The 13,586-nt window shown below is 38.7% G+C and overlaps 1 protein-coding gene across 1 annotated transcript; it reads left to right on the forward strand.

The window, feature by feature from the left end:
• Window positions 1-5,909: 5,909 nt before the first annotated feature.
• On the forward strand, window positions 5,910-13,130 carry LOC118235862 (zona pellucida-like domain-containing protein 1). The gene is made up of 10 exons (XM_035433726.1): window positions 5,910-6,030; window positions 6,475-6,695; window positions 7,291-7,475; window positions 7,870-7,942; window positions 8,264-8,361; window positions 8,474-8,554; window positions 9,344-9,512; window positions 9,857-9,962; window positions 11,072-11,092; window positions 12,337-13,130. The coding sequence occupies exons 1-10, from the start codon at window positions 5,910-5,912 to the stop codon at window positions 12,483-12,485; spliced, it is 1,224 nt and encodes a 407-aa protein (XP_035289617.1). The 3' UTR covers window positions 12,486-13,130.
• The last annotated feature ends 456 nt before the right edge of the window (window positions 13,131-13,586 follow it).

The raw sequence follows: 13,586 nt of genomic DNA on the forward strand, positions 1-13,586 counted from the left end.
GTGGGTTGCTCGATTCTTTTTTGTATGGCCTACACACCTGTGTCAACTTCACCATTATTTTTTAAAGGAGTGCAGACAGTCAGTCAGACTGGGAAAGCAGAGAGGGTTACAGATGAGATGAGATCACAGTACGGAAAGTGCCTTTTGCGGGGAATCACACGGCTGGCTGCACCAGGGGACTTGCATGTGGGTTGAGAGTCAGCAGGCCCCACCATTACATTACATAGCAATCACTTGGCAGATGCTGTTATCCAGAGTACAGTAGTGGATAACATTAGGGTTACTCTCTTGAATACAAAAATGCAGCATCACTAAGAGGGCACAAAGGCCCATTAATGATCACAAAGCATAATGTTAATCTAACCGCCAATAGTTTGTATTGTAACAAATGGAACCACTAGGCAGAAAACCTATGGTTACACAGCTTTACCTATAACCCAATCCAACAGTAAGTCCAGATAAAGGAAGAAAAAGACAGGGTATCTAAAGTGGGCAAGGTGCAGTCTGAAGGGGTGAGTTTGTGTTGAAAGAGGAGCAGGGTGTCTGCTGTCATGACTGCAGTGGGAAGCTCTTTGCAGCACCTGGGGGCCCAGAACAGACAGAGACAAGACATGACCTGGAAGTGCAGCATGAGGAAGGATGTGCCAGATGCCCAGAGGTAGCTCAACAGAGAGTCACATGGTCTTTCCACCTTCCACACTGTAAAACCTTACAGAGTATTTCAATGAACAAATTAAGTAAATGTTAGTCAGATATTACAAGAAACTAAATTCACTCAACTTGGCTAAGAACCAACATCTCAGCGATTAATTATTATAAATAGCACTTAATAAACTTGAATATAATTTGTGTTAGCAGATTTCAAGAACAATTCAGAAAATGTAAGCAATTGCTACACAATGTAACTGGGGTGAATTGCTTTTCCGCATGTGTGTGTGTGTGTGTGTGTGTGTGCATGTGCATGCATGCGTGTGTGTGTGTGCATCTGTCTGTCTGTCTACCTGTCTTTAAACAAAATTATTACATTTGCAAGCTGCATTATGTTTTCACAGTTTCTGTGTGGAAAAAAGATTATTTCCCAAACATAGATATTTGAGGTGTGTCAAGACCAAGTAATAATGTACTAGGTCTACATGTATTTGTATGGAAGGCTGAAGAGAACATGGGTACACTCAGTAATTCAGTGGTCTTGTAAATGTGACAGTAACAAAAAAGTTACACTGTCTCAATAAAATTACCAACAAATCACATTGCTTAAATATTGTTAAACATTTTGTTGGAATTTATTTAAACGATAAAGAATAGACCAGGAGCACTATTTAATTTAAGAAATTATTAGTCATTCCAAATCAATATTATTCATCCTGAAGAACAATTTAAAAAAATATGTAGATGTCCGCCACTGTTCTAGTTAGCACCGCCCACTTTCCCAGGGTTCTATGCGGCACAGCAAGATTCATACTGATATTGCAAAATAAATGTTGTTAAAGTTGCTGAAAATATTCAAGTATTACAGTGTGCTTTGCAGTGTAGCTTCAATGTAGATACGTACTTATTGAGTTAAGGGTGAAATTAAACCACGTGAGAGTTTACTTTGTGTGGGTGGGACCCCCTTGGATTGTGCTTAACAAAAATCTTTCTTTTGCTGCTAAAAGAGTGCATGTTTTTAAGAAGATGTAGTACCTAGGCAAGAGAAGAGCTGTGCAGTTTGTCTACCACATTATCATGAGCATGTGGACTTTGAGTATTTACAAATATTTCATATTAATCACAGGTACTGAGTGAATTAAGCAGTTTACATTTATATGATTAAGTTTTACTTTGTTTACATAAGTGTAACAACAACAACAATTCCAGTTTCACTTACACCAATATTGAAAATATAGAACACACTTATTATTTAGTTTACCAACTCAAATGGCTCAAGGCAATTGGTTACCTTAAACCATTCAAGCAAACTTCACTAATTAGGTTTTATAGCTTACCTTCCACCGTTTCGGGAGGTATTTTGTATTTTCAACCGAATAAATTTTAGCATATATTTGCCCATTGCTGTTGAAGTGGCTGCCGTGGTTGTTCTAGTCATTTAGTGTAACATTTTACACCTATCCCACCGCTCAATTATCTGAGCCTGATCCTAGGCGGCAAAGTGCCTGCAAACTTTTTGTTTCACACAATCATTTAACAACCAGTTTCCGCTTAATTACTGCCTGTCTGAACCAATTTAGCCTCCCACCTGGAATTCTGAAAGTTTGAGCTTCAAAACGGTCTGGAATGCCTGCTGGGCTGTGGCAGTGTTCAATCAAAATGGCCCAGGAGTGATCCTTTCTTTCACAAGATACTTTCCCTTCACTTCCATATAACGCATACATATTTTCAAATCTACTTTAGGCTTGTAATGCCATATTCTTCCACCACAAGGGAAAGACAATACAAAAGAAAAAACCAGAGATGGGAGAGCAGAGACAGATAAATGTGCTGCATATGATGTGGCCATAGGAGAAAGGTAGTGATTTGATCTGCTAGCCTCCGGTGTGTAAAAATCATTGCGCTCAGTGAGAGCTGGCATCTGCCCGTGGCGGAGTGCCTGGGCACTGTTGTAGCTGGGGATGTAAAGTGGGAAGTGGCACTCCCCAGCACATTCGCCTGTCAGTCTGAGAAGCACCGAAGTTGCTTAGCAGACGGCATCATCCACAGCATCAGCCAAAATCACACGCGAGGACAGGGAATAAAAGGGTACAAGCCAGCACACGGGACTGTGCCACTGGCACGTGGATTCCATCAAAACTGTCTCATTAACAGCTCAAAAATACAACTTTTTTTCCTTGGAATCATCAGAGGTTTTTATGGCAGCAGCAAGACAGAGAGATAATGTCACATCTCTTCTGACTGCCTCATTATAAGTGAAATGCTGGAAAATGGACCTTCCCATCTCACTAATAGCATGGGTGGCAGAGGAGTTCTGCTGAAAATGTAGTCAAGTAGCAGCGACTACAAAGAATTATCCACTGCCCCATTTATATGGGGAGAATGGCCAAGGAAACCTGACAGGGTCATATCTTCCTACCCGACACTGTAACTCGCAAGTGCCTTATTGAAAGGGGATTTTGAAATTAGCAGTCCCCACTCTGCATAATACCAGCATAAGACCTTAATGACTGATGTGAAACAGAGAAGGTCTTTTTTTTGTTTTGCCAGATTTTTCACCTGAATGATTGCTGGACAGGGAGAACAATAGGACAAAATTGCTTGATGTAGGATTTTAGACCTCATGTGCACTCAGACTAACACTCCAGTGTTGTTCTAGCAGGGACCTGACATTTATAAGGGGCAAAGCAGTGCAAACTCTGTACACACCGGAGAATTAACATCCTTACTGCATCATTAACAATGAACACAAGATTGCCTGGCCTCATGCACATCAATACTGAGACACTGTACACACATACAGTGTCTGTACAAATGCTGTCTATATGAGGTGGCTGCGATGTAGGGATTCAGAAACCGGGATGGTAAATCAAAGGTTGCAGGATCAACAATTAAGTAGCTAGGAACTTTTCACTTTGACAGATTAGGTCATGCCAATAGGCCTCAGTCGAGAGAGTCAGACATGTATGTATGATAAATGGTTGCCAATTCACATCTCTGGTGGGACTGTGACACTTGAATTGAGTGCCAACTTTATCTCTATCAAAAGCAAATGCATCTAATGCCAAATAACAAACTGAAGAAAGTAATCATAAGGCTACCTGAACACTCCCCTCAATACAAAATATAAGAATAACAACAGCTCCTTTCCCATTCATCTTCATAATGACTGATGCTGACGTGCAACACAATCCTCCCTTTAATACCATGGCTATTTAACATTTTGAACAGGTCCATGAGCAGAAAATATTTCACTGAACTGAAATCATTTCTTGGTTAAATTCATATCTATTTCAAGACAGCATGTGAAGCAATACATTTTACTGACTTTTATTGAATTTCTTGTTCAGTAATCCAGAATATATTACTGTTCTATTTTCTGCATACTGTAACCAGTTTGTTTTCTCAATGGACTGAAGTTTTAGTGGCCTCTACAAATAAATGCTCCTTTTAAAAAAGAGTTTTCAATAGAGTACATAAACATTACTGATGATGGTTCAGTGATCCTGCGGTATTCACAAAACAATTGTGGACTATTGTGAATTCCCTAGTCCCCTCAGAAAAGATGAATTATTAAATTCTAAAAACACTGGGAGAGATTTTGTACTGTAATGAAATTGTGACATCTTTTAATGTATTCTAATAATGCATTGGCTCTACAAGGCTGACATCATTTAGTGTGTTTCTTCAGAGCTAAAAAAGTCAATGTTGGACTTAAGGAGCAGGTAACTGAACTCAGACCTGTGCAGAACCACAAGAATTTATCAATAACTGAAGCTGTGACAGCACACCTTGGCAAAAGCAACCTCTTTAAAGTATCTGTTTAAAACACATCTCATCTTCAACCGTTAAAATACAGTTTATTATACAGTAAGAGCAGTTTCAGATAGTGAAAGCTTTCATCAAAATGTATCTCAACTTATTCCACCCAAGACAGGATATGAAATGTAGATACAATAAAATAATGAACTGTAAAGGAAATCGATGAACAACTTCAGCTGAACCAAAGACCAATTTAAAAGCAAAAAACAATCAAACTGCCATTCTTATAGACTGTATGCTCCTGCTACTGTTTACTAAATGCAATAATAACTTATACTTTTGTGTGGTGTCAGTTAAGAATTGGTTTTTGGTTACTGTATGGTGACCCCTATTCTTTGCATTTCCTACTTTTTAATTAGACTCCTACGTCCATTTCTCCCCTTTTAGATAGCTTGCTGATTTGTTATAATTAATTGAGCGCCTTTGTAATACAAGAGTGATGGACAGGTATTGATTAGCCAGCTGATGTTAAGCTAATATTGAGCATAACTGAGCTAGGCCTGATTTTGTTCTCTGCATACCTATCAATGCACGTAAGAAAGTAACTATTGTTCCAGCCCTCCATGTTTAGAGAACCTATTTAGAGAACTAAAACAAAACACAAACAAATAAAAAATAAAAAATATTTTAATCCAAAAAGAAACCACATTTACAATTGTGAATAATTTTACAGTTCACCAGCTAACCAAACTAACTAACCAAAATCTTCCAGGTTGAGAGAATTTTCCAGTACGTCATATTCATATTCCTATTACAAAACAAGGCATTATGGGCTCATTATTGGCCTTTCAACCTTTCACTTCTCAAACAGAATGCCTGCACAAGGACTGTATCTTTTGATCTTATTTTTTAAATGTCAAGTTATCAAATTAAATCTTTGTCTATTCTCAGAATCACCGGTTCAATATAAAGGCCACAACGGTATTGTTATGGGTTCTGTAAAAAAGGGGGAACACAAAGCATTGTCTGTGTCCCCAAAGGAGTCAGTGCTTACTTCATTAAGTTTCATATTAGAATGCCCAGGTGATCTGTATTTTAAACAAAATCACAAAGCCAGTTGGTCATTGTTTCTCACGTAGCTTTGTGTCAGGTTTCAGCCTTTGCCTTCAGGGAAGGTCCATGGCATCTTATCCACAAAAGTGAATATTGTTCTAACCAAAGTGGACCGGGGCGACCACGCCAAACTGCACTGACCTTGTTTCTGTCCAATCCCATGGAGAAGCTCTCAGTATAAAATCGGCATATGTCACCATAGGCTGGAAAGGCAATAGCTAACCTTAACAAAGTCTAGGGAAGACATAGCAGAGACAAGGTGAATAGAGTGCTCTAATACCACATTCAAGACCTTATATCTTCTTTCGCCTTCCTTGCCTTGGTCAGAATACTCACTGAGAAGTCGGTCAAAGTGACTTACTCGCACCTTCTATATCTGTACAGACATGGGCACTGGAAAGATGGACACAATACATTTTCTCTGTTTCTTCATCTTCGCCTTGGCATTCATCAAAAGCAGCCAATCTCTGAACAGCACTGATTGTGGTGCAGGATACAGACGTCCAGGTACAAGGCTTATCTCTTTATTTCAGCTATACAATGGTTGGTAAAACTACTCTTAATTTTGGGCTGGAAAAATGCTGAATTGCTTTCCTGCAAATCAAGCGAGAAAGCTGGAATTCCATTGTGTGCTTTTTTTCTATGTAAATTTGCATGGCATATCTCCAGCTGCTGTCAATGGTAAAGTTGGATTTTTATCTGTCAGGGTTAGGGATGGATAAATTATTTTACTCAGCTGAAACAACTTAATTTTCAGTATGTAAAGAAAATGAAAGGCAAACGTCTTTTTGAAATGAATGTCTAATTTAGAGGACGCGTGATCCTTTTTAAATAAGAGTGCATTATATTATGTAGATATTCCCTAAATTTATTGAAATCTGTTCTGAAACCCAGTATTAAGGAAATCTTTAACCACTTAACCACTCTTTTGCATATTTTCCATCTCGTCAGAGTACACTGACATCTCTGTGGAATGTGGGACCACCACCATCGACCTGGCTATCCTCGTCTGCCCAGTCATATACACCGGCTACAATGAATCGCTGTTGGTAATGAACAATGTCCAGAATAATCCAGACTGCAAGGGGACCCTGGATTCCACTGCAAACCCCCCAGTTGTGCGGTTCAAATTCCCACTGAACCAGACCAATGCCTGTGGCAGCTTCTTCAGAGTAAGTGCTATAGTGTTGAGAGATGGCAAGCATGGTGGAGTTATTTTTCAGTATGAAATAAACCTTGAGAGGGTGATTATAATTCCAACAGAGTACACACAGTACAGTCCCTCCCGGACACTATATAAACTCTTAACAGGTCATATTCAGAAACTAGGAGCCACATTAGCATTTTTCAGTGTTGTATCTCTGTCTGATGATTGTGGGTTTTGATTCCTGACAGATCCTAAGGTATGAAAGTGTCCCTCACCTTGTCATCATTGAAACCCTAATTAGGCTTGAATTGTCTGCTTTCTGGCTGCTGTGGTTAAGTAGTGACGAGGAGGTTGTATAAAGGATCTAATAATACGACGTAATGGATCTTATAATTAAACCTACAGACTTTACTTTACTACTGCATTTTTTTTATAGAGGAGGCATGTTTCAGAATGGATTATTTTCCACATCTATCAGTTCACTGCACTCGAAGTTCACTGCACATCATTTTCAGTGTTAAATAAACAAACCAAGTTTATACCAAGTCTAACGGGGACCATATTAAAGCTAATAAATTTTTGGCAGTAAACGTTTCGCTCTATGTCCCTGTTCACTTCAGACGACCAGCGCGGCTGGCACTGGGATATTTTCAGATTTCTCCAACATCCAGACGGTCAACATCAGTGGTGTAATTCGGTCAAATGATCCCACCATCGGTATCGTCACCTACAATGCAGAACTGAAGTATTTCTACTCTTGCGCCTACCCTCTGGAGTACCTGGTCAACAACACGCAGATTGATGTGTAAGCTTGTCATAAGGCAATCAGTTGTACACATCCCTTTTATACAGGTCTTGCATTATCTGTAGAAGGCTATATGGACACATTTGCCACATTAGTTTTGAAAACAATTAAATGAAGAGGTAATAATGTAATCTTACTTACAGCAACAGTCCGTGAGTCCCAGCACAAGCTGGCCTTACAAAAACAGCAGGGACTGGCTGAAGTGGTGAAGCACAGACTGGGAATCAATGCTATGCATTTTCACTGAAGCTCTTGTAATTCTGGTGCTGGGACTACCTATTTGAATGCGTTTGAACTTATCTGAAGGATCACTGTATTGCCTACTAGACATTGTACTGCCTGCTGTGATACCTGTGAGCATGACCCCGTTCCTTTCTCCATCTTCTCCCTCCAGGTCGGCATCCTCCATCGCGGTGAAAGACAACAATGGGAGCTTCATCAGCACACTGAGCCTCGAGCTGTTCAGCGTAAGCCAATCCGACAGACATGGGCACGCGGTCAGGCTGCCAACTCAGATAGCATTACAGTTCTAACAGGGCAAAGTCTAAGTGGCTGACCAAGGCAGCCGCTCAGTAAATACAGGTTAATTTCTTAAGGTTGAGAGGTGAGCAACACAATACGATGCCATTCAAAAAGCGATTAAGTGTTGGCAAAAAGAGAGGGATAAAACCCGTCTGACATGACAGGAGTCGTAGCCAACTGCGATTACCGTCCTCTGTGTTCTACAGTGAGCTGCTCCTCATATTTAGCCAATACGCATAATGTTTTATCTCAATGCCACTCTCCAGGATCCAGGATACACCTTACCAATGACCATTCCTCCCTTGGGAATTGAGCTGAGGACCAATATCTATGTGCAAGTCAAGGCGACAAACTTGACCTCCGAGTAAGGTTCATTGTGCTTGCTTAATTTACCCAGAGTGAAGCTTTGTGTTGGCAAAACTGATCAAACAATGATGTTATCCACAACAATTCCACGTTTCTCTGTCTGCCTACAGATACAATGTGCTTCTGGACCGATGCTATGCATCCACATCTGTATACCCCACCAACTCAACCTTTTTCAACCTCTTTGTCTCGTGAGTGTACACCTCATCAAAGGAACACATTCTAGTACATTTATTTCATCTGGCAGAACTACACTAAGAGTTTCATATAATATAGTGGGTAATGTTGCCTTTTTTGCAGTCCCCTAAGTACCGGGTATTTACCAGGTAAATTCATGGTAAAAAGGCACACAGGCAATTCCCACTAGTACAAAATAGGTAAATACTAAAAAACTAAAACTGAAATACTTAGAAACACCTCCTGTATTAGTCGAGACCTATAAATTCAAGTAGCTACCTTGTAGTAATCAAAGGTTTAGGTTGGTTATAGCCTGAGTTTAACAGTGTATTTCCTAGAAATAATACTTTCTTAGAAACACCTCTATTAGAAAGTAAGTATTGTCTAAATTCTTAGGAAGTAAACAATCATACTCAGACTATGACCAAGCTAAATCTTTGATAACTACAAGAGAGTCAATTGAATTGATAGGTAATAGAGGAGGTGTTTCTAAGTATTTCAATTTTAGTTTCTAAATATTTACTTTCTTTCCAGTGGTTAATTACCCAATCACATGGGACAGTAAAAGGATGTGTTCCCGTATAGTGTAGTACATAGCCTTACCACTAGGGATCACAATGACTGATTTTCATTATGAAAGTCATAGTTTCCTCTCGGATACAAAAACATCAGTGTAGCTACTTCTTAAAATCAATGTTGACAATAGCCAATTAAAGTATGCATTTGAATACAAAATGTAAAAAGAGTGCATGAGAATTGATTCTTTCCTCCGCAACTGCCTATCTTTTTTTTTTATATAAAAGATGCTCGAGAGACCAGATGACAACGATGAGCGTGAACGGAGAGAGTCAAAGTGCTCGGTTCTCATTCCCAGCCTTCCGTTTCCTCGAGCAGCAGAATGAGACTGTCTCCACCTACTACCTGCATTGCATCACCAGACTGTGTGAGAGGAGTACCTGCTCTTCGTTCAAGGTGATGTTACCATGGCTACCGGAGACCATGGTCCAAAACATGCATGAGATCACATTATCACAATTTCTCTCAGTTGCAAGTCAGAATGGTGTAAGCTTTCAGTAAGAAAAATAACGGCTAATGCAAAACACATTAATAACTTTATACAACAAGATATTATTTTTTAAGTTCAAGTTCTGGCATTTGTCCACAGAGACTAATTTTAAGTTTATTTAAAATTCAGACCACCTCTGAATGTTGAACAACAATGAAATGAATCAAGTTTAATCGAACATTTGGAATTAATTACTCATATACCTATTCAAAGACATAAATACTAAAACCTTTCTTCTTACTACCCACAGCAATGTAACAGGAAGAAGAGAGAGGCGGATTCAACTGGCATTACAAACGGCTTGTCCGACTCCAAAACCATCAGTGGAGGGCCAATCATCACCAAATCAGACAGTAGTATGTGCCTACACCTCTTCTGCTTTCTCTTCCTCCACCACTGTACACACTTTAAACACAGGACTAAAATGTTTTCTTTTTCTTGGACAACCAAGACCAGTACACAACAAGCACCTTTCGGTTTTATTTTTATTTGTCCTTTATTTATACAAGTGAATCCCATTTAGATTTTCTTAAAAAAAAATACATTTTTCAGGGGAGCGCAGGCAAGAGGTTACAACACACAATGTAAAATACAATGCAGCACAGTATAATGAAAACCAACAACCATGAAACAGAATGAGCCTTCACGAACATACCGGTCAACAGCAGCTTATCTGCCAAAGCAAGAACATACACCAGCTTTTATGGATTAAAACAAAAGCTGTTCACTGCAGGTGATCTAGGTACACTTTCATACCAGCTGTGAACCTGTCATTCTCTTTCATTCACTCTCCATTCCAGCTTTCCAGTCCTTCCATAAAACAAAATACCTGACATTGCTTTTGCATACAATATTTTCCTTGTGTCCATTTAACACCATCCATTAGTATTTTACCATCTTCTCCCTCCCACAGTGGGTACTGTCCACCGCACAACTGTACCTAGCTTCCAGGAATCAGTGCTCATCACGTGGAGACACTCCATCACCATTAGGATCACCATTAAGACATACAATACCTTCTGAAAGAGCACCTGGGAGCTCCCACGTCTCACCTCATATTGCATTACACATTACATTCTCTGTCAGCCCGCCCCCCTTTGAAAACATGTCCCTTCTTATTGTCTAAGCCTGCTGCGCACAATGGACACCATAAAGACATGACCTTGTTTTTAACAATGTGACCCATGTGCAGACTAATTAACAGTCGTATCACCTTGCATCATTTCATCATTTTCAGTCCCATTCTAGATATTGGTACAGCCATTGCCTCAATGTGATGAATTGTAATGTGCAGGGGGAACCTGTACAAGGGATGGTGTCATTCTCAATAAGCAGCTCAGAAGATTGACAATGACAGTGATTTATTATAAAAACGTATTTTACAAATTCTCAAACTGAACAGAGATGTTACTGGATATACATTTCAAAATAACATTTTTGATTTGTTTTTGTGTTTGTTTTTCAGTTCAAACATCGAAAGAAGAAGGTAAGCTATATTCATATTTAATGCAGTAATATCTCCTCTATTTGAGCAGTATTTCCATACGACCCTTCCACTCAAAAACAAGGTGGATGGTTTCATAGTAAATTATCACCATTTCGTTTCAACAATTGTAGCAAACCGAATTGAGAATGGCCTAGCAATAAAGAAGCAGTGTTTTTATAGTGAGATGATACACATTAACAACAATATATAATGCTAGTTCTTGTTTGTACAGTCTGCCCTTTCAGAATGAAAACAATGCAGTGGACTTGATCCATTTATCTGTGTAATTCTAGCTGTAGGGATGGTTAGACCATTTTTTATTACATTACATTGCTGGCATTTAGCAGATGCTCCTATCCAGTGCAACTTACAATGCAAACAAGAGCAAAGATGCACAGGGTCTGAAAACAGAAAAAGAACTTCACTCCCTTCAGTTGTTGAGGCTATTTAAAGGTGGTAGAGAGGGTTGGAGCTATTTGTTTATTCATTTATGGAATGTTTATTTAACCAGACAGTTCAGTTGAGAACAAATTATAATTGCACAACATTGAACTGGGCAAGCAGCAAGCATTGCAGTGCCAAAGTCAACAGCACATCACAAGGAACAAGATTAACAGCAACATAGAGGCCTCTCAGGGGGAAAGACTGTCGGAGAGCTCTAATGGGCCAAACATACAGTAAATGGTCATAAATTTAAAGATATAATGCAGTATATGAAATAATACATTTGAATATATGGATGGACTCTACATATATTTTGAAATACATACCATTATATTGTTTGTATAATTTGAAATGATATATTTGAATATATGGAAAGACTTAACATTTATACAGTGGTTAGCTCGGTATCCTCTCCCACTGGAGACCCTTTAAATGAACATATTTTGTAATATATTAGGATCAGTATATTGTTAATACTTTTTACAACATATGGAAAATGGCAATCTCTTGTATACTTCGCAATGTTTCAAAATATAATACTGCTAATATGGGAAAACACATTTTTGTTATGTAAGGGAGGAAGCAGTTAAAATGGACATTGAAGGGGAATAAATCACTAGCAGAAAAATGAACTGAAATACAGCCGGCCTTTTTGCTAAGAACACAGAGTGGGATGAGTCGACTATAACGCGCTGGCTGTCTGCAAACTGAGCGAGTAGATCATTCTGATGGAGAAGATGCTATCGCCACTGCCGTCTCTGGGGAACACTAAAAAGCTATACCTTCTCCTCGGTGTGCAGTGCTGTCTGAGTCCAACAACGCCGATGCCTCCGTTGGTCTGGGCGTGGCTGTTGGCATTCTGGCCCTCGCCTGCATCGTTATGGTCGGCATGGGATTCTTCTTCTACCGGAGACTGCACCCTGGCACCTCCAAAGTCTTCCACAGCTAAGCAGCGAGCAGGACAGGACCTGATTCTTCATGGTAACTTGAGGTTATCTCCTTCAGAGTGGCGTTTTAAGAAGTTTTTTAGCGTGGCTATATTACAGCACTGGTGAAGGACTGAGCGCAAGCTTATAATTGCTACTGTTTATGTTTCTCATAGCTATTCATGCTTAATAGCAACATTGTTGTTAGCGATATGTGATAGACCCTTGTTATAATCGTAGCAAGATGTATGTGTATATATTAAAGTGCATAAGTGAAAAGCAAGACTATCTTAAGGCAACTTACTCAAACAACAACCTGCATTTGTTGTTACAGTTCTTTACACCTGCAGGAAAACTAATCTATTAATGTATAGCAATGCTTTGCAAGATTAGACTTAAAAGACAAAAAACTGGCCAAATGTAGATTGTATCACCAGAATGCTTACAGCCCTCAACTTCCATTTCGATAATTTCGAGAACATGTATCAGATATTTTACTGAATTTGAATCAAAGCCATCCAACTAAAGAGATTATATTTTAAAACAAGAGTGTCTGTGTTTGTTAAAACAAGAAAAAAAAATGAAATTACCTAGATACACCCAAAATACCTATGTGTGAAAGTATGTGGTGTTATGAAAGTGAAAACATTTTGTTTAGCAAGACACTGTTGTACCCTCTTAAGTATTATTTTTTTGTTATTTATTAATCTTAATACAACAAACAAACAAAATTGGATTTAGAAGAGTTATTCTTTGACAGCCATTCATATAAAAGTAAAATAGAACACTGGTGTCTATCCACCCCTCATCAAAAATATGCACTTTCAACTTTGCCCCATTATAAATCCACACTTTCAAAAAAAGGGACAGAGTATTTACTAAATTATTTGTTTCGTTATGTTTTAATATTCATATATTATTTATATTATATATGGAAGTAAGAGCCATTCAAGTGTGGTTAAAGACAGAAGTAAAGATAATATTCCTTGTGGTTTAATATTTATAAAAGACCCATGTTCTGGAAACTGTTTGTAAAAGCTTTGTTTTTATTTCAGTTACAAATGATTTTATGTACATCAGATGTATATACTTGTGTCATTTATTCATAAATGCATACACCATTA

This window comes from Anguilla anguilla, chromosome 9 (assembly GCF_013347855.1).
Source record: "Anguilla anguilla isolate fAngAng1 chromosome 9, fAngAng1.pri, whole genome shotgun sequence".
Classification (NCBI taxonomy): Eukaryota; Metazoa; Chordata; class Actinopteri; order Anguilliformes; family Anguillidae; genus Anguilla; species Anguilla anguilla.